This window comes from Geosmithia morbida (assembly GCF_012550715.1).
Source record: "Geosmithia morbida isolate 1262 chromosome Unknown scaffold_8, whole genome shotgun sequence".
Taxonomy (NCBI): Eukaryota; Fungi; Ascomycota; class Sordariomycetes; order Hypocreales; family Bionectriaceae; genus Geosmithia; species Geosmithia morbida.
In genome coordinates this window covers 16,714-35,675 of record NW_023336195.1, presented here as the reverse complement: position 1 = coordinate 35,675, position 18,962 = coordinate 16,714, and the positions used below count along the sequence as shown (strand labels likewise).

Sequence of the window (18,962 nt, the reverse complement as noted above, 5' to 3'; positions counted from 1 at the left end):
TGACGGTCCACCGACAATGGCATGAGGGGCATTGATATGTCAATAGCATATTGGAATGAGCAACCGTGGCACTACCAATATCTAGTGCTTTTCCTATGAAAGCAACGCTATGATTGGATTGATTGGATGTTCGAAATCAATTGTTCTAGGAAGTGAAAAAAAACTCACAAAAATGCCAATGACAGTAATGCATCATATTTTCCTCTGTCATTAACCAGAGTCGAGGCTTGACGTCTAACCATAGCGTTTGTAGTCGAAAAGTGGGACAGACCCATAGTTGTCCCAGCAACGGCAACGCGACCCTAGTGGCACATTGTAAATACAGGTTAAGCATTCGCATAATTTGTACTCCGGGTTGTAATACCATTTGCAATACAGTACAGATTAGTACTGCTCGCACCAGAACACAGACTACCGTTCAAAAGGCCTTGTGTGTCTTCGTAGTACTCGTGCCACTGATTATTTCAAACAGATGCACTTATAGAGCGCAGGCGTGCAACACTCTTCACAAACACAAACCCATCGCATCATCGGCCAAGGATAACAAAACGTCGACTGTAATCGACCCGACAACAATGGAAGCGTCCAACAAATCGTCACACAACCTCTTCGAGGTTTTCTTGCGTCTCAGGCCGCCCCCAGTATCGGCCGGTGGTGCAGAGCGCATTCTCAACGTGGAGCCTCCCGAGGCAGCCGACGAGGATAGGAAGGAGAGCGAGATCGGTGGTGCCTCGCACGTCACACTGAACCCGCCTAGCGACCGTCGCCGTGCCATCGAGAGGTTCGGCTTCACACGCGTCTTTGAGGAGCAGTCGACGCAGCTCGATGTGTTCAACAGCACCCAGATTCCGTCGTTCATCCAGGGCGTTTTGGCGCCTCATGGTGGCGAGGGCACAGATGCAGTGGTTGCCACTCTGGGCGTTACTGGCTCAGGAAAGGTAATACGAATGAATGCCTGGGAGGATAGGAGTGGCAAAGCGGGACAAGACGAGATAAACTGAGACCACATGAGCTGACCTCTCCGTTTTCTTCACGCAGACACACACCATTTTGGGCTCCAAGACTCAGCGCGGTCTGGCTCAAATGTCCCTCGACGTCCTCTTCCAATCCATCGGCCCCAACATGCTGGATAGTTACGACGTTGCCGCCTCAACAGAATCGCTCCAGTCCTGCGACCCCTCCGAGGCATCGCTCGTCCCCGCCGTACACTTCCTTGAGGCAGCATGCGCAGACTCGCTGCATGGGTCTCGGTCTCGCGCGCCCACCCCTATGATTGTACGACAGACCACTCCAATTATACCCTGTTCGTTCCCAGACTCTGTACTCTCGAGCCCGAAAAGTGTAGGGCTTGCCGGAGATCAACAAGATGAGATGTTTTCGCCTCTGCGCTAGAAGCGCCTAGAAAAGACACCATCTCCTACCCAGCCCAAGCGGGCTTGTTGTCGCCAGCTAAGGCATTACATGATCCTCACAGCTTCTACCCGAGACAAGAAGAGAACAGTTCATAGTGCTAAACAAGCTTTCAAGGGCGAATCCATCGGACGCATGTCCCCTGCGCCGACCCGACGAAACATGCAGAGGCCCTCAACTCTACCGCAGACCCCCGACGTCAGCAGCATCCAGCTCTTGTGTGATCCGTTGGCCGAGTACGCCGTCGTCCTATCCATGTACGAGGTGCACAATGACCGCATTTATGACCTCCTCACCCCGCCATTCAAGTCAGCCACATCCAAGGACGTCCGCCGCCGCCCCCTCCTATTCAAGTCGACCGAGCTGTCGCCTGATCGCAAAGTCGTCGCCGGCCTGAGAAAGGTGGTCTGCACGACCTTCAAGGAAGCCATCATGGTGCTTGAGGCTGGTCTCCAGGAGAGGAGGGTCTCGGGTACGGGGAGCAATAGCACTTCCAGCCGCAGCCACGGCTTCTTCTCCTTCGAGGTCATGAAGCGTACCCACAGCCGCGGTTCTGGTTCCTGGGGTGGCAATCGACTCACCATTGTCGATCTTGCTGGTAGCGAGCGCGCGCGCGATGCCAAGACGGCCGGTGCGACGCTGGCTGAGGCCGGCAAGATCAACGAGAGTCTCATGTACCTTGGCCAGTGCCTCCAGACGCAGAGTGAGGCTGGTACATCATCCAAGGTATTTTCCTCCTCTTCCTAATCTTGCGGTGGTATTTTACGGGAGAAATATGTGTAACCTGACCCAATTGTCTAGCCCAACATTGTGCCCTACCGACAGTGCAAGCTGACAGAGCTCCTGTTCTCCAACTCCTTCCCCTCCCCTTCAGCGGCAGGGCACTCCCACGTGCCCCGCCGCAACCCGCAACGCGGTGTCATGATAGTCACAGCCGACCCGTTAGGCGACTTCAACGCGACGTCCCAGATCCTCCGCTACTCGGCCCTGGCGCGGGAGGTGACAGTCCCACGTATCCCGTCCATCACGGCCACCATCTTGGCCAACGCTCCCCCAGCCAGCCCCGCCCAGCCGCCGAGCCCTATTCAGCCAACCTACCACCCCCGGCCATTCATGCCGCCCGGCAGCAACGGATCGTACCATAACGTGACGCCCGACGAGCGCGTGACCATGGAGCTGGCCGCACTGGAGATTGCCCGTCTGAGTGACGATATAGATCACCTGCGCAGCGAGGTGGAACAACAGATGGAGGCTCGCATGACAGCCGAGGCGCACCTGCTGTCCATGGAGGACCGTATGCTCGACCTCGAGGCAGCCATCCGCGACGACTGCGCCTCTGAATTCGAGCAGCGCCTCGCCATAGAGCTGGCCCGCTTCAAGGCCTCGCTTGCGGTGGAGCAGGAGCGCAGCGAAGAGTACTGGAACATGAAGGTCGATGTTCTCGAGCGCGGTCTTGAGCCCCATGAAGACGGCGATAAGGAGAACGTCCTGGTCGAGAGTCTTGAGGAGGAGGTTGAGAGGCTGAGGCGCGAGAATAGCGTGCTCAGACGCGAACTTGCCGGTCGCAGCCCCAGCAAGCGCAGACCCCTCGAGGAGAGGGAAGACTACTCCTTCATGTCCAGGTCTTCGGCATCGTCATCGCCGCAGCAGCAGCAAACTTCGCCGTCAAAGACGTCGCAGTCAAAGAACGACAATAATGGTGCGGTGGCTAACCTCGGACGTAAACTCGAGAGGATGCACGTCAGTGGAGGCACTGGTGCCAATGCGCCCAGCGGGCTGAGGAATGCTAGTGCTGCTAGTAATGGGAGCCCGAAGAAGGCGAGGAGGCTGGGCAATAAGAAATGGGAGTACGACGATGAGTAGACAGACTACTGTGTTCCCACTCTCCTTTTTATCCCTGCGTTTTGTCGTTTTATCGCTTGTTCTGGTTTCTGGTTCACCCTTTTGGTTTTCTACGGGTTGAAAATGGGGAAAGGGGGTTGTTGTGTGCTTGGTCTAATGGCGAATACCCTCATCTAGGTCCGTTGGACGGTTTCTTTCTTGATTTTTGGTTCAGATATACTATCTGATGGCGTGTTTTTGTCTGGGCCACGGTCGCATTATACAAAAGGAGTAATAGATCGAGTGCATTGACTGCTGGTACGTTCTTGTAGCGCACGCAGATGGTTGGTGATCATACAGATGCTTTAGCCCCTACAAAGGAAGGGCCGCAGCGGTTGTAATGATCTTGCTTGTTCTATCTACCTATCTGATCATGAGGCTGTAGATATGTATGAGGAAGAGGTTTGCTAGAAACCCTGAGACTCAGGCCCCAGACCGGAGTAACCACCATTATGCGGAATTTGAGGGTGTTCATACAAACACTAACATATGCATCATCAGGTCGTAATGCACTTCGGGCTGTCCTTCCTAGATAGGTCACCTTGTAACATACACCTAGCGATGTGATATTACGATGACCTTGAACGGAAGGGTGAGATTTCTTGATTTTCCACATTAGGGGTTTTGGGCTTTGTTTTGGGTTTAGATTCTACCCCCAACAAATTGTTCCGCTGAATTCCGCAGATCACGGGGTCCACCCTACTACCCCCCTTCCAACCTTCCATTAATTATATCGTGATATTTCTTTTCTATAATTTTTGGTGATTTACGGCTACTAATTCCTCTATAATTCTCTTCCCATCAAGATTTAACAAGCCTCATTTACGTATTAGAGGGATCTTACTAGATGTGTCACAAAAAAAGAAGGATACTCGTCTCATTTTGGTGCGTCTTGTTGTCAGTTTTACTGTATTTTCATCTATAGCTTAGGTAAGTAGGACCCGACATATAATAACGTCGGATCCGTCTCTTCTAGAATAGACAACAACTAATGCACACACATCAGCCGGCGGACCACAAGACATACCAAAAGAGACGGACATCCCCCTTTTTGTGACACTATCCCCCTTCTTCCTTCTTCCCCTTCCTCCTTACATATCTTGTCTAATTTTAATAACGCTCATTAGCCCCGTTCCTTGTTTGCGAAGAACTTATACACTAGTTCCGCTAACTCGGACTTGTAGGGTTGTTCTCTAACTCGTAGTCTTGGGGATCCTCCTTGTGGGTTTCTTGTGTTTTACCTTTTAGCTCTTTACTCATTCCCTGTTCATACTTGAAATCCTCCTTTTTGGGGGTTCTGGGTGTTTCCTTCTTGGTTCTTTGCCATCTTGGTCCCTTTTCCTTGCTCGGGGTCTCTGAAATAAACGATCGCAAGGTGCGGTGATTGATTGATGAGGGGGCTGACTTATTCCTTCAATATAGATTAGTAACAGCCTCATCATCATACCAAATGCACTAATATACCAAAAGTAAATATTACAGGCTATTTCAAAACACAGAGAAGGAGACTTCTTACAATGCCATTTCTCTTCTTGACTCTTCCACGCTCCAAGTATAGGAAAAGTCATGATATGAGAGCATAACATAGAACAACTGGTGTGTGGAGTCTACTCCATCCTACGCTGCTACTCTAAGGCTCCCCACAGGGCATTCCAGAGTCAGATCACCCCGCCTCCATAATGACACAGCCCTCCCCATCATGGAGCATACATGAGCTCTGTCTCAATCTCTCAGATCGTCAGACTCCTGTTCTATACGATTACATCGATATATACATGATTTACCCGGACCAGATATACCGTCAAGGCCTTTATATGAATAGTATCTCTCTGTCTCTCCTGACACCCCAATCGTTCCTACTTCTATAAACACCGCTTCACTCGTGATACTGTGAACATGCCCGACATAACGTTCCCCTTCATTGTTTCCGCCTTCCCCGGTACCGATCTATGGAGGAAGCCCCCATCAACCGATGACAAGAATGGTACTTCGTCCCACCCTCACGCTCCTCCGTACCAAAACTAAGATCTACACAGCTCCGATAAAGACGCACACCAAAGCCCCTCTCACGAGCCTCCTCTCGGCCACCGTGACCTTCAGCACAGTGTACACCACGCAATTCGACCAGGCGGGTCTGGTCCTGACAATTACCAACCCGGTAACGGGGGCCAGAAAATGGATCAAGGCGGGCGTTGAGTTCTTCGATGATCAGCCGCGACTGTCCATCGTGTGCTGCGATAACTGGTCTGATTGGAGTGTTGCACCCCTGGACGGTAGGGTGAGCGGGGCTGTCAAGCTGGGGGAGAAGGCTGTCACTGTCCGACTCCAGAGGAATGGGGAGACAGTCTGGGTGTATTATATTGACGACGAGGGCAGAAGGGTGCCTCTCAGGGAGATTGCCTGGGTGTATGGCGATAGCGGTGGTGAGGGCTGGGAAGTCGAGGTTGGTGCCGTGGTGGCTAGACCCAACAAGGACGTTAAGGGAGAGTTGGAGGCTACTTTTCACTCTCTCAACGTTGAGTTACAACAGTAAGTAAAGTGCCTTTCACTCCAACCAAGATGGGCACATCTACGCATTGCATCACATATATAACCTGGACACACAAGTTGAGGCGGTTCGTTTTGTCATTACCTCCACCCTGACGACCGGGACGTCTCAGGGAGGGTCGACTAGCGACCCTGGTTTGTTCTGTCTAGCCAAGCAATCATCAAGACTGCTTGAAACAAGAAAACTCTTGAGCTTGACGTCTTTTATTGATCCACCACGCAGTCCTTTCCTCCTCGTAGTCTCCATACATATGCCCAACTGTCTGGTCATGAAGTAAAGCATGACAAAAAAATGGAGTAGAGAAAACAAAAAGTACAACACGAGACCAGTTGGGTTTATGGTTTTTCCAATTTGTCACGAGACACGAGTTTGTCAAGGATAAAAGATGCCAGCAGATGAGTGGGTAGTGTTATAAGTCGTGGCCAGTCCATCCTGTAGATAGCCATGACTCTGGTCTCATCTGCGGGCCTCGATGATGAGATATGCAGGGTTCCCCTCCTCAGGAGGAGGCTCTCCGCACATCCAATCAAAGAATATTGCCGAGATATCGTGAGGGCCCGCGCATTGCATGTGTGCGGCGACAATCTGATGTTGCCCTCGTGGAAGACTGAACGGCTTTCATAGCTCTTCCACCCTTGAAATGACTCGAAAATCAAATCGCTGATCAAAAAAACGAAACAACGCTTGCGAAATTCTCAGTAGAAGCGACATGAAGACGCGGGAATCAAACAAAAACTCTCAAAGGAAAAGAAAAAGCAAGCAGAGTGTTTTCAGTAAAAGGAGCAAAGAGGCAACACGATTCCGTGTACAGCGTGCTAGACTCTCAGCTTATTCTCCTCGACAGAAATGCGGCCAGCGAACAATCTCTGTGAAGAGTTGAGCGACAAGGTGGAAAACAGTACCGCGTTCAAGGCGCCAATCTGATAGAGGGGGCAAGCGTAGAAAGCGAACAACGCCGTTGGGAATATCGAAACCTTGTTCCAAGCACGAAAAGAAATCAACCGCCATGCTGTCTTTTTTTTTGTGTTTTTAAGAGAGTTTTCTTCCCGGAAGACCTTTTCTTCATAAAATTTACTTCATCTGTTTCTTCTCATTGATTCATTCTCTCAGCAAAAGGAAGATCGAGTCCAGGTATAGAGACACTGCATGTGCCAAGACAACCTTGATACCAAGACGATTCAAACCGCCTTTGGAGATCGTGCGTTGCTAACGTCAATGACGTCGTCAAGGTGATTGCACATGGCAACAAACAGGTCAAAAAAGAGCTTGCTTCCTCCAGCCTCCATCTCGGCCTGCATGGTTCCGCTGCGCTTAAACGTCTTGCGGCAGCGGATGATCAAGGCGAGGTAATGGGCACGCAGGCGACTGTCCGAGTCGGGCGTGTGGGCGTAGGCGTACTGGGCGGACCGCAGGATGGTTCCGACATCGATGCCGGCCTGCAGCCCCTGCTTGTACAGGGCCAGACGCTTCAGCTCGTCGAGACCGTACCGCTCGGCGGCACAGTAGACGACAGTGTCGCGGAGGATCTCGGCCCCAACGCTCGACAAATAGACGACGGCATCGGGGGAGACGCCTGCGGGGCGACCGCCTCTGGGGTTGGCGGGGTTTGGTGACGGGCGAGGGCTCCGTCCGCTGGGGGTTGTCGGGTTGTTCTCGAGCTCCCAGGTGTTGCGCTGCTGCTTGGAGGGGACCAAGCGCGGGCAATAGTCACCTTTGTATAGGTACTCGAGGACGGCGGAGAAGATCTCGGGTTCCTCGTCAGGGAGAAAGATTCTCCTGCTCTGCGAATCGAAAAAGTTGTCGCGACAAGCCATGTCGAAAAACGGCGACTGTCGCAGAACGTCTTCGTGCGCTGCAAAGAGCCGACCCTCGCGACCAATAGTGAGTGTCACGATGGGCGAGGGCGCGGCGTTGGGCATGTTGCCGGCCTGGGCGGCCAACAGCTCATCCTTGTCTTGGAGAGACCTCTGCAGTCTCGACACTTTCGTAGGATCCCGCTGGGAGCCTTGCTTCTTCAGTCTGGCAGTCTTGTCGACGCGGCTCTGCGAGTGGTCTCGCGACCGATGCGAGCGCTTGAACATGACTGCAAGTGGGGGTAGGCTCAAGCGAACCCTAGACACAACTGAAAGAATGTGGCAAGACGAAATTTTGACCGAAAGAGTGACGAAAAGAGCGTAGGAGAGAAAACCGAGCTGCGGGGTTGCTCGGAGGGAGTGGGAAAATGAATGAAAGACGCACAGAAAGGATTGACAGGGTCCGGGCGACGGGAAACCAGGCAATATATGTATCCTCGACAGTGAAGGCTAGAATACAATATGCATGGGATATCCTCGTGGTTTGGCTTTGCGACCCTTGTGGCTTGCGTGTGGCGGGGGATGAAGAAGGAGAGAGGGGAGAGGAGCCGGTTCACGGCTGGCTGGGGCATACGAGCCTTTTGTATCGCCAACCGTGAAGTTGCTGCATTGGTGGCGGAGTTGACCAAGTCGACCAGCTTTTCTCACTGGTTGGGCTGCCTTATCTTGGCGCCAATCTGTAACGACCCCGGCCCTCCACTCCGCCTCATTGACCGGGCCATAGACATAAGGCCAAACAGCACCGCGGCGGGATTTTCGGGTATTACTCGTATTACTCGTCAAGAGTATATAGGGCTACATTGAGCCCAGTATTAGTCAATGTATGGCCCGGAGACTTTGGGTCGTTAGGTGTCTGCAAGGTTGCACGACATCTGTATCCGTCGAGTGAGGATGTATTACGGGATTTCATCAGCGCTGTTATCGGCTTGCCCTTGCTCATTTCGCCTTGACAGTGTTGTATTCGATCTTGCATCTTCAATAATGATCCATAGTTTGCGTCACACAATATAATAGTTAGCGACTGTAAGGATGGAGATTTTGATGAGCTGCTGGCAACGCATAGGGATCTACATGTACTTGGCGGTGACCACACGTAACCAGCGCCATGACAAGAATTGGCTGTGTAGTCGTGGGAGGAGTTTGTCATATAAGGATAACCAGCTCGGTATAATGACGACAAACCGGCAGGAATGACTAAAATCAGTTTATTACTTCGTGATGCAGATAGGTGGTTGTTTAACGACAGATGATTTTTTAACGGCAGATGATGTAGTTTTGTTCCTCTGGTGGCGGCAGCACTGAGCTTTTAGCTTATGCGGGGGAAGGTGCAACCAATAGTGCCTAATACCTAGAAAGTTCAAAGGGTTCTTGGTCCGTGCGCGAGAGAGCCACATGTCCATTTCGCCCAAACGGCCAGTTCTCGCAGCATCATCACGGCCGGCCTCTGTCTGGCCCAAATCCCACCATTTCTTCGTCCTTGTTCCTACCGACACTATCGACGCCCGACCGATCCCTCTCCATTCGTTATACACCCCAGTTCAATCGCCCAACATGCTTTCGGGCCTACGGAACCCACGCCAGGCGGCCGGGCAGCTTCTCAACTTTGCCCTGGTTCTCTCCACGGCCTTTATGGTGCGTGTCTCTTGGGGCGAGCACCCACACCCTCGCCCTCACCCTTGCGACAATCCGATGCCTAGTTTGGTGAAGTGCCGATAGCTAACGCGTGGGATGCAGATGTGGAAGGGTCTCTCAGTCGTTACAGACTCGCCGTCGCCTATTGTCGTGGTGCTGTCGGGGTCCATGGAGCCGGCCTTTCAGCGAGGAGACCTCTTGTTCCTGTGGAACCGCAACCTGGTGCAAGAGACTGGGGTGGGCGAGGTCGTCGTCTACAATATTAAGGACAAGGAAATTCCCATTGTCCACCGTGTCGTCCGCAAGTTTGGAACAGGGTACGTAAATGCGTGCGGTGGCGAAAAGACGGGGGTGGAGGGGGGGGTTGAGGTTATTCAAAAGGACTTGTCGCGCAAGACGCATTACAAGAGAAGGCCAAGCTAACCAATCCATACTGACAGAGAGGAGGCCAAGCTGCTCACCAAGGGCGACAATAACGTGGCTGACGACACTGATCTATACGCGCGCGGACAAGACTACCTGGTACGTAAGGACATTATCGGGTCAGTGATTGGATTTGTGCCATTCGTCGGCTACGTGACAATTCTGCTGTCGGAGCATCCATGGTTGAAGACGGTGATGCTGGGGGTCATGGGTCTATTTGCCATGATGCAGAGGGAGTAGCTGTGAATCGTGAAGACTTCATGGATATTGTTGGTTCAGAATTAGTCGATAAAATAAGCAAAGCAAATATCACCAATAAAATATCACTTGGCTGATGTGAATGGTTGTCGGACTTGTATCATCAGGTGAACAAGGGACAGCTTCCTATCTACCTGTTGTGGCCAGTCTTGCGTCGTAATAGCGTGACTGGAATAATGCTACTACATGTACCAAGCACTAACCCTACGTAGCAGTATTATGTAGCTACCACTACGCGTTGTAGTGGGTGCCATCAGTAAAAGGGTATACGATATACACGAGACAGTACGATATCGATACACGATACAACCGGAAGCGCCCGCATCGACAGCCGGCCTGAATGCACGAACAGCTACAGGAGCTGCAAATTGTTAAAGGGGCCCGGTGGCTAAGCTCGCTTAAAAAAAATGTCTAGAATCTGGATAGAGCTTGCAGGGGAAAAAAGCTGGGAAAAAGCTGGGAAAAGCTAGGAAAAGCTTGGACAGTTTCATTGGAACCTCGGCGCGCAGCCCTATCCGCGTGTTTTGTAGCCCCACCAAAGGCAAAGCGGTTTGTACTACAAAGGGAAATGGCCGGATACTATCGAATCGCTAGATGACCACTGTCTTTACGGCTACCAATGATGAGCGGCCGCCTTGCCCGGGTCTAGGCCGTAAATGCCGTTGGCACCTCACAGTTTCGTTCCCATCTGAGTCCATTAACCCCATCTCGCTTATTTACCCCTGCGCTAAGAAGCCTAGGCCTTCTTCTCCCTCTCTAGCATTGGTCCTTGGTAGGTCTCTTCTTGTCCTGGCCTGTCTCTCCCCCTTGGCCCCGTCTTACATGCATATGAAGCATGAAGACGAAAATAGGAGACAACGCCACACCGAGGCCAGTCACTCTTTTAATTTTTTTCTCATTCCATATATAAGACCTAACATGGACTGCTAGGGGAAAGAAAAAAAAGGGCATTCGCTCAAAAGTCATTCGTTAATACGTGGAGTTTTATCAATTTTGTTTCTTCTTTTTTTCATCCCATCCCAATCGCTCGTTTATATACCCAGCCTGTGTGGCCACTCTGATTCATCAACGCATATCAACAACATGGCTACTGAGAACACTAGGGCAGAAGCTCCGCGCTCAACAGAGGAACCCTCCTCCACCGATTCTCCCCAGCAGCAACAGCAGACAGCTCAAACGCCCCAGCCAGCTCCGGCTCCTACCGCCGCCCCACTGCCTTACCTGAGCTACCAGCAGTATGGAGGCGCCTACAACAACGATAACCAGTATTATTACAACCCAGCCGTCTTACAGAAACCCCACGTTATCCCCCAGCCCTCGGGGCTTGTGGAGGAGAACAAGATGTGGGTGTATGGCAAGCTAGGAATGCATGTCGCTTCCCTGGTCCTGAGCATATGTGTTCTAGGCATGGGATTGTCATTCGTGTCCGGGGAGAACCCCTACGTTGCTGCCATTGCCTGTCCAATGGTGAGTCGGCTCTTTTTATAATATACACTTTCGTTGATATGTGGCTAATGTGGAATCGAAAAAAATAGCCCGCAATGGTCATCCTGTGGAGCGGCCTCGAACTCATAATCCGGGCCGTGTACAAGTTCAGAAAGGGTGTGCCACCGGGAGGCATGGTCGCCGCCACGCTCATCATCTGGCTGGCCGGCGCCATCGTGGGATCACTCCAGTCCGTCTTCATCCGGTACTCTGGCATGGAGAGCTGCGACTACGAATACAACTCCGAGAAGGGCTACTACGAAGACAAAAACTGCCGGGACGCATATGATAGCAAATTGGGCATATGGATCGCTATTGCCGTCCTCACGTGCATCGCCACCCTCATCTACTTCGGCCTGTTCGTTCGCGCCTGCATCGACACCTCTCGCCTCAACCGCGCCCGCAACAGGCCCATCATGCTCGTCAACCCCACTGCCTACTGGGGTCACCCCAACAATGGCTGGCAGCAGGTCCCCCCGGCTTCCTACCACATGGAGGAGCAACAGCTTCAGCAGCCTCAGCAGATCCAGCAGCCTCAGCAGATCCAGCAGCCTCAGCAGATCCAGCAGGTTCAACCTCACCAGCAACAGATTACGCAGTCGCAGGGCCAATTCTTCATCCCTGCTCCCCAGGTCCAGGCCCCCGCCCCGGTGGCCCAGGCCGACGAAAAGGGTAAGGGAGTTGAGACGCCTGCCGGTGGTGTTCGCGAGTTCTATACCCCTACGAGTCCGTCTTCATAATAGGTCTCGAATATACTGTTACTACAATGAGTAAGCATCATTTCTTGTCTCGGGCGTCGGACATGTAATACTCGTAGCCGCCCCACTTTATTGGTCACTCGGCTAACCTTGCACCACCCAAGGCGGTGCTGGTCACGATTGCAAGCAGACTTGTACATCATCCCTATCACGACGTATATCAACCAACATAGCTTGAAATAACGAAAACAACGTAGAATTATGCGTATAGGAAGCTATGTTATTTCTTGAAGAAAGCCTAGGTTTAAAAGTCACCGCTATGATTCGAAACTGTAATATTTCCCGCGGCCGCCTCTAATGCCCTGTGGCTTAGGTCAACTCCAAGCTACAGGGTAGATATAGGTGATGTCGTTTCTCATGCTCTTGTAGTCTGCCGGTGTGTATGTTGGTTGGTTGTCTATGCTAAGAGGGATGGATCTGACGTTGTTACAATCGAGTCTTGCTTACCTAAGCTATGGAGGAATACATAGTACAAGTATGACTGTAATCCTAGAAGAGATTTTCTATAGATAATAGCATCGAATTAGCACTATATACGTATACTAAGCGTATAAGCTTCTCTATGCCTTCTTATTATTAAACCGAGATTATTCAGAGAACTGGTCATCGAAATAAGTGATTATTACCTAATGAACGTTATGTGCGGAAACGACCTTATGTTACTATGTACCACCAGACCCCTCGTGGCCGCGGCGTCGAAATTGTCTAGTGTATGGAAGTCATGTGCTTCTGACGCTGGCGTGGCAACGAATTGATTGTCTTTCAATAGCGAAGTCTAGTGTGAATGTCAATATAGGAAATTTAAACATATACATTGTATTAAAATATAACTGCAATAAAAGAGAACAAATAGGAATTAAAAAGAAGACCAAAATTAATGGCTATGTCCGGTATTCGAACCTTAGGCTGTCAGCTGTTCTGACTTGAATCGTGACTAACCGAAATTTCTCTCTCGCTGATCCACTTGACCATCGCAAGCCAAGAAATGCGCATGCCCACCGAGACCTGTGCACAATTTTCTCTGCCAGTATCTAACAGGTCGCTAGCAACTGAGAGCCTACAACCGCCGTCAGCCTTATACTCGTTGACAAACCGCGTCTTACAACATATTTACATGAATATCGTGACTCTTCGCCTGGGACTCCTGTATTTCAAGTCAGGGTGACTTGTCTAGACACCTGCGGCTTGCCCCATATTGCTACCCCGCTGAAGACGAGTTACATCAGAGGGGCACCCACCCACCAAGAAAGCCGCTTCATTAAATTCAACGAAGCAATCAACTGCGTCGAGATTTCAAATTTCTTCTTTAACCTTCTTTACCGCGGCTTGGGACACGGATGATATCATTCGTCGTCTACGCCCAACCCACCCGAAAAAACAAACACACACAAATACATACACAGACACATCTCCAACCATGTCATCCTTTCTCACGCCAGCCAAAAAGGCTGGTAGCGGGCCTGCCAAGCCTCGCTTTGCAAGGCCGAATCCGGTACGGGCTATGCGCGAACGCGAAGAGCGTCGCCAGGCGAGCACGGCTTCCGTCCACGAGAGCTCACGCGTCACCACCCATGGGGCTCGCACAAACATACCCGGCCTGGCTGTCCCAGCGCGCCAGCAGTGTCCGAACAAGGCCTGTCCCAAGCCCAATGTCGTCGACGGCACGTGCCAGACCTGTGGCCGCATCGCCGACGACAGTAACATCGTCGCCGAGGTGCAATTTGGCGAGACATCTTCTGGTGCTGCCATGGTCCAGGGTTCCTTTATTGGTGCTGACCAGGCTGGTGTCCGCAGTATGGGCCCGGCTTTCAGGCGCGTCGGCGGCACTGAGGATCGGGAGAAGAGCATCCGTGAGGCCAAGAGTCTGATGCAGGGATACGCACAGCAGCTTAATGTCAGTGATAGCTTCGTCACGGCCGGATCACAGGTCTTCAAGCTGGCATCCAGTGCCAATTTCATTCAGGGCCGCACTCTTGCCAGCGTGGCCGCAGTCTGCCTCTACGCCGCTTGCCGTGCCGAACCCCCCTGCAAGGTCATGCTCATCGACCTGGCAGACCTGGTACAGCTCAACGTCTTCAAGCTGGGTCGCATCTTTAAGAAGCTGAACGAGGTGGTTCCCATCGGAAATGACGGCCTCATTCCTGTGTATCCCGAGGACCTGATTTGGAGGTTCGCCACCAAGATGGAGTTCCACCAGGACACTGCCCGCGTGGCCGAGGATGCCGTGCGCCTAGTCAAGCGCATGAGCCGTGACTGGATGGTCATGGGTCGTCGTCCCTCAGGTATCTGCGGTGCCTGCCTGCTCATGGCTGCCCGCATGCACAATTTTCGCCGCACCGTCCGTGAAGTTGTCTACATTGTCAAAGTCACCAACCACACTATTCAGAACCGTCTGGCTGAATTCAAGTTTACTGAGTCGAGTGAAATGACGGTTGAGGATTTCCTCAAGCAGGACTTTCTCGAGAGTTCACACGATCCTCCCTCATTCTACAAAAGCATAGAAGACAGGAAGACAACTGATGGAAACACACGGAAGCGGAAGCGCAGTGAGGGTGCCACCGAGGACGAAGAAGATAACAGGGAAGAAGACGAGCAAAACAACGATGCTGGGTCTGCGCCAAGAGCTCAAAGGAGAGCCTCAGCTATTCTCGGAGCCGACACATCTAAGGCGCCTTCCGTCAGCTACAGCCGAGATGCAGATGGCTTCATCATTCCGCCATTGCCTTCACAAATTCCCCGAGAAAATGACACTACCACTCAAGCAGGCGGCGACAATGATGTCAGTGAGGAGGGCTTAGAGCGTCTTGCCGAAGAGTTCGGAGACGAAATGGAGCGAGATGGAGATGGGCAGTCCGAGACAACCCGGGCCGGCCGGGGTGGAAAAGGTCGTCCGAAACCGCAACTCCCTATCAATGAAGAATGGGAGGAGGATGAGCAGGAGCTTGAAGGTCAGATTGAAGAAATCTTCAACGATCCTCTGACCTATGAGCATGCCCTGGCCTACTCCAACGCAGAGCAACGAGCGCGTATCCATTCCCAGTGGGCCCTCCTCCAGCGGCCACAAAAGGAAGTTTCCATGTCGGTGGACATTGACGAGGATGAATTCGCCGATGATCCCGAGGTGGCCAACTGTCTCCTATCTCCCGACGAGGCCCGCATCAAGGAGACCATCTGGGTCAACCAGAATAAGGAGTGGCTCCGACAGCACCAAGAAAAAGTCTTTCGACGAAAAGTCGAGGCCGAGCGGCCCAAGCAGATCCGCCGGAGACGCAAGCGCGCCCGCATGGGTGAGGGCCAGACCAGTCCCGCCAGCTCAGCCGCCGAGGCCGCCATCAATGTAGCTAAGGATCGTGCCTGGTCCAAGCGCATCAACTACGACGCCATTCGCAATATCTTCGACGCCCCCAATGCCGACGGCCTGGGTTCTGAGACCACGAGTCGCAAGACCAGTCTGGCGGGGAGTACCCTTGGCGTGCAGGAGGATGATCCCCCCGAGGAGAGTGTTGCTGGCGATGACGCTGCCGTAGAAGAGGAAGAAGAGGAGGAGCCTTATAACGAATACGATGAAAACGAAGATTATGGAGAAGAGTTCGGCAGCGGAGGTGGCGAGTTTGAAGGTGGATACGAGGATGATGATAACCCAGATATGGACGAGGAGTATGGTCTCGACGGTGACGATTATTAGGCAACAACCTTGTGTTGTACCTGTGTATGATATGATGATATTTATAGACTGGCATCGGTGTTCGCATAAGGTTCTTTGTTTTGTTCATGATTATCTGGTATACTTACCGCGATTGTTAGATTAATAGTCCAGGTTGACAATATGGGTCACCGCAATGGAAACAGGCTATTGACAACGGACTTGTAACTTAACATGCCTTTTGCAATGGCGTGTGCAACGGATCAGGGCATGTATAAGCGATAGGACGCATGTCAAATTGTTATTGAACCCTATGTGGGAGTTGCTGTCGAGGACTCGCGAAGAGGGGTAATCTTGGCACAGGTATTTTTTATGGAGAGGTACGGGACGAGTGTCAAGGTCATAAGTCCAACACAACACAACCATTATTACACAGTTATTACAACTGACATGATCAAAACCACGTCATAATTTGAGTGTATACTACCTACACTGGAAGCAAGTGCTCCTGATACCTCATGATATAGACCTCATATCGAAAGCACAAATGAAAATGCCAGAATCCACCCAGTCCCGAGCTGCAAATGACTTCCGCAGCGACACCTTCACGACGCCGACACCGGCCATGCTGGAGGCCATGGCCAACGCTACCTTTGGCGACGACGTATTCGGTGAAGACGAGACGACCAACGGCTTCCAGGATGATATTTCCCGGCTGACGGGCATGGAAGACGCCCTGTTTATGCTATCAGGCACCATGGGCAACCAGATCGGCGTACGCATCCATCTCGCCCAGCCCCCGCACTCGATCCTGTGCGACCACAGAGCCCATGTCTACGCCTCGGAAGGGTCTGGACTAGCTGTCCTGTCCCAGGCCATGGTGATGCCAGTCCACCCGAAGAACGGGCTATATCTTACCGCCGAGGACGTTGAGAGATCCGCCATCCTGGGAGACGACATTCACATCGCCCCGACAAAGGTCATCTGTCTGGAGCTGACGATCGGAGGTGTCCTCACCCCGCTCGAGGAGATAGAGGCTATTGCGAAATTCGCTAGGGCCAACGGCATCAAGATCCACTGCGACGGCGCACGGCTCTGGAACGCCTCGGCTGCGAGCGGCCACTCACTCAGCGACTACTGCCAGTACTTTGACAGCGTGTCTATGTGTGTGTCAAAGGGCCTCGGCGCACCGGTGGGAGGTGTGCTCGCCAGCACAAAGAGTGGTATAAGACAGGCTAGATGGCTGAGGAAGCAGCAGGGAGGCGGAATCAGGCAGGCTGGGGTATTGACGGCTGCCGCACGTGTTGCGTTGGAACAGGTTTGGCCGACTATGAAGGAGACGCATCAGAAGGCTAAAAGGCTGGAGTCCGATTTGGCCAAATTGGGTGTGGTGCCCCAGCTCCCGGTCGATACAAACTTCTTCTTCATCGATGCCGAGAAATCGGCAATCAATATGCCAGTTTTACTGGAGAAGTGCAAAAAGCACGGTGTTAAACTGGAGGGTCAGCGTATCGCCCTGCATCACCAAATCACCAATGAGTCGATCGATAAGCTGAAGGCTGCTATAGCCGAGGCTGTTGATGAGACGAGAAGTCTGCCAAAAGATGGTACTGAACCGACTCTTTCTAGAGGTTATTTGAGTAATACTTTATGAGTGGAAAAAATTGATTGTTCTCATAAAGAATAAAAACTGTTTTCTCGAAATCCACATGCTGGCTTTGTTCAATGTATACGACAAAACGGTGGTTGCGCGAGGACCCTTTCTATATAAACTTGGCATTGACGCAAGAAGCAGTATCCCCACAACTCGCAGAATCTGATCCAGCTGTCACTGGCATTCTAATGATATCCTCGGGGATGTTGACGTATGTAAACGTGGCTGAGAGTAAATTGGCTGAATCCTATCTAGAATCCTCTAGCCACTCAGCAACAACTTGTCTAACAAGGTGGCCTCATGCACTTTAACGCAACGGCGTGACAGCCACCAAGGTTCATTGCAGCCGGGATTCCAACGCTGAAATGAACAGCTACATATTATCGACGAGTGATCAAGTGATTATATTCTACCCCGGCTTCAACTCCGGCTTCAACTAGCCCCGATCGCGCGCTTGGTTAGGAAGGCGAAACATGCGTCCATAAGCGCTAAAGCTGTATCACATTATCTGCCTCGAAATTAGTCAAAGTTGGAGGAGGCTAGAGCCCATCGTGGTGACGCATCATGTCTTGGAGATCGTCTGAATCTTGATCCCTGCAGGCGCTGGGGCGTGAAGTCGTTTCTGAGCCAGAAATAAAAAATCTCGGATCGTCTTGGAGGGGTCGAAACGAGGCCCCCCTCGGTGTATGCGCGAGTTGTGCAGTAACCTGCCAACGCAGCTCTCTACAGCTGTTCCTGGAAGGACCAAAGGCTCGTAACTTGTGGATCATACTTTTCAGCTGAGAAAATACCATCGAGGACTTCTGGAGATACCGTCCTGAACACAGTCGGCAGCTCCCGGCCCTGGATTCGATCCATGACAATGTACGTGTCAGACAACGAGTCTGCTTGGGAGGGTAGTAGTGAAGTAAGTGACGAGATCTGTTAGGCGACGGCGTAGTTGTGGCGAAGTACCAGATACAAAGGCGCAATGGGGGATGATGATGTATTGATCGTTGACCTCATTTCCTCGTTCCACGTGGAAGGCGGCGCCACCGAATGCTATCAACGGCGAGATGTTCTGTGCCGTCGTGCTGGGCCTCATAGTCGTACCCAGATAGGATGCGTATATGTGCTATGTTGGTGAATAGGCAGTGATTCGAGGTTGAAAGCACTCAGATGGGACTGCAATGTACGCGATGATGGAGGCTATAAGGGCTTCAGTGTCTGAGGCAGCAGATACTTTGCGCCCCATCCATATAAGAAAATAATACACATCCAAAACAACTGCTCAAGACTGCTGCCATCACACTTCGCATTTGTTGTGCTGGGGCATGGGAAGGAAGGCACAACAAGCTGAAGGAATGAAGGTGATGATGATTCTGCTGACTAGCTAGCTACTGCACAATTTGAGATGTGAGAAAGCAAAGGGCTGGCT

At 51.9% G+C, this 18,962-nt stretch overlaps 7 protein-coding genes across 7 annotated transcripts; 6 read left to right on the top strand and 1 right to left on the bottom strand.

The window, feature by feature from the left end:
* Positions 1-575: 575 nt before the first annotated feature.
* On the top strand, positions 576-3,273 carry GMORB2_7245 (KISc; the record flags this gene model as incomplete). The annotated part of the gene is made up of 4 exons (XM_035469210.1): positions 576-938; positions 1,039-1,275; positions 1,528-2,136; positions 2,212-3,273. 4 exons carry the CDS (start codon positions 576-578, stop codon positions 3,271-3,273), a joined length of 2,271 nt encoding a protein of 756 aa, XP_035320905.1.
* Positions 3,274-5,187: 1,914 nt separating this feature from the next.
* Positions 5,188-5,824, top strand: GMORB2_7244 (uncharacterized protein; the record flags this gene model as incomplete). Its single annotated transcript, XM_035469209.1, has 2 exons — positions 5,188-5,275; positions 5,328-5,824. The coding sequence occupies 2 exons, from the start codon at positions 5,188-5,190 to the stop codon at positions 5,822-5,824; spliced, it is 585 nt and encodes a 194-aa protein (XP_035320904.1).
* Positions 5,825-7,017: 1,193 nt separating this feature from the next.
* Positions 7,018-7,920, bottom strand: GMORB2_7243 (BTB/POZ domain; the record flags this gene model as incomplete). Its single annotated transcript, XM_035469208.1, has 1 exon — positions 7,018-7,920. The coding sequence occupies one exon, from the start codon at positions 7,918-7,920 to the stop codon at positions 7,018-7,020; it is 903 nt and encodes a 300-aa protein (XP_035320903.1).
* A 1,323-nt stretch (positions 7,921-9,243) lies between these two features.
* GMORB2_7242 (uncharacterized protein) lies at positions 9,244-9,987 on the top strand (the record flags this gene model as incomplete). Its single annotated transcript, XM_035469207.1, has 3 exons — positions 9,244-9,324; positions 9,427-9,641; positions 9,765-9,987. 3 exons carry the CDS (start codon positions 9,244-9,246, stop codon positions 9,985-9,987), a joined length of 519 nt encoding a protein of 172 aa, XP_035320902.1.
* A 1,101-nt stretch (positions 9,988-11,088) lies between these two features.
* On the top strand, positions 11,089-12,230 carry GMORB2_7241 (uncharacterized protein; the record flags this gene model as incomplete). Its single annotated transcript, XM_035469206.1, has 2 exons — positions 11,089-11,472; positions 11,541-12,230. 2 exons carry the CDS (start codon positions 11,089-11,091, stop codon positions 12,228-12,230), a joined length of 1,074 nt encoding a protein of 357 aa, XP_035320901.1.
* A 1,435-nt stretch (positions 12,231-13,665) lies between these two features.
* GMORB2_7240 (uncharacterized protein) lies at positions 13,666-15,933 on the top strand (the record flags this gene model as incomplete). The annotated part of the gene is made up of 1 exon (XM_035469205.1): positions 13,666-15,933. One exon carries the CDS (start codon positions 13,666-13,668, stop codon positions 15,931-15,933), a length of 2,268 nt encoding a protein of 755 aa, XP_035320900.1.
* Positions 15,934-16,444: 511 nt separating this feature from the next.
* Positions 16,445-17,545, top strand: GMORB2_7239 (threonine aldolase; the record flags this gene model as incomplete). The annotated part of the gene is made up of 1 exon (XM_035469204.1): positions 16,445-17,545. The coding sequence occupies one exon, from the start codon at positions 16,445-16,447 to the stop codon at positions 17,543-17,545; it is 1,101 nt and encodes a 366-aa protein (XP_035320899.1).
* Positions 17,546-18,962: the final 1,417 nt, after the last annotated feature.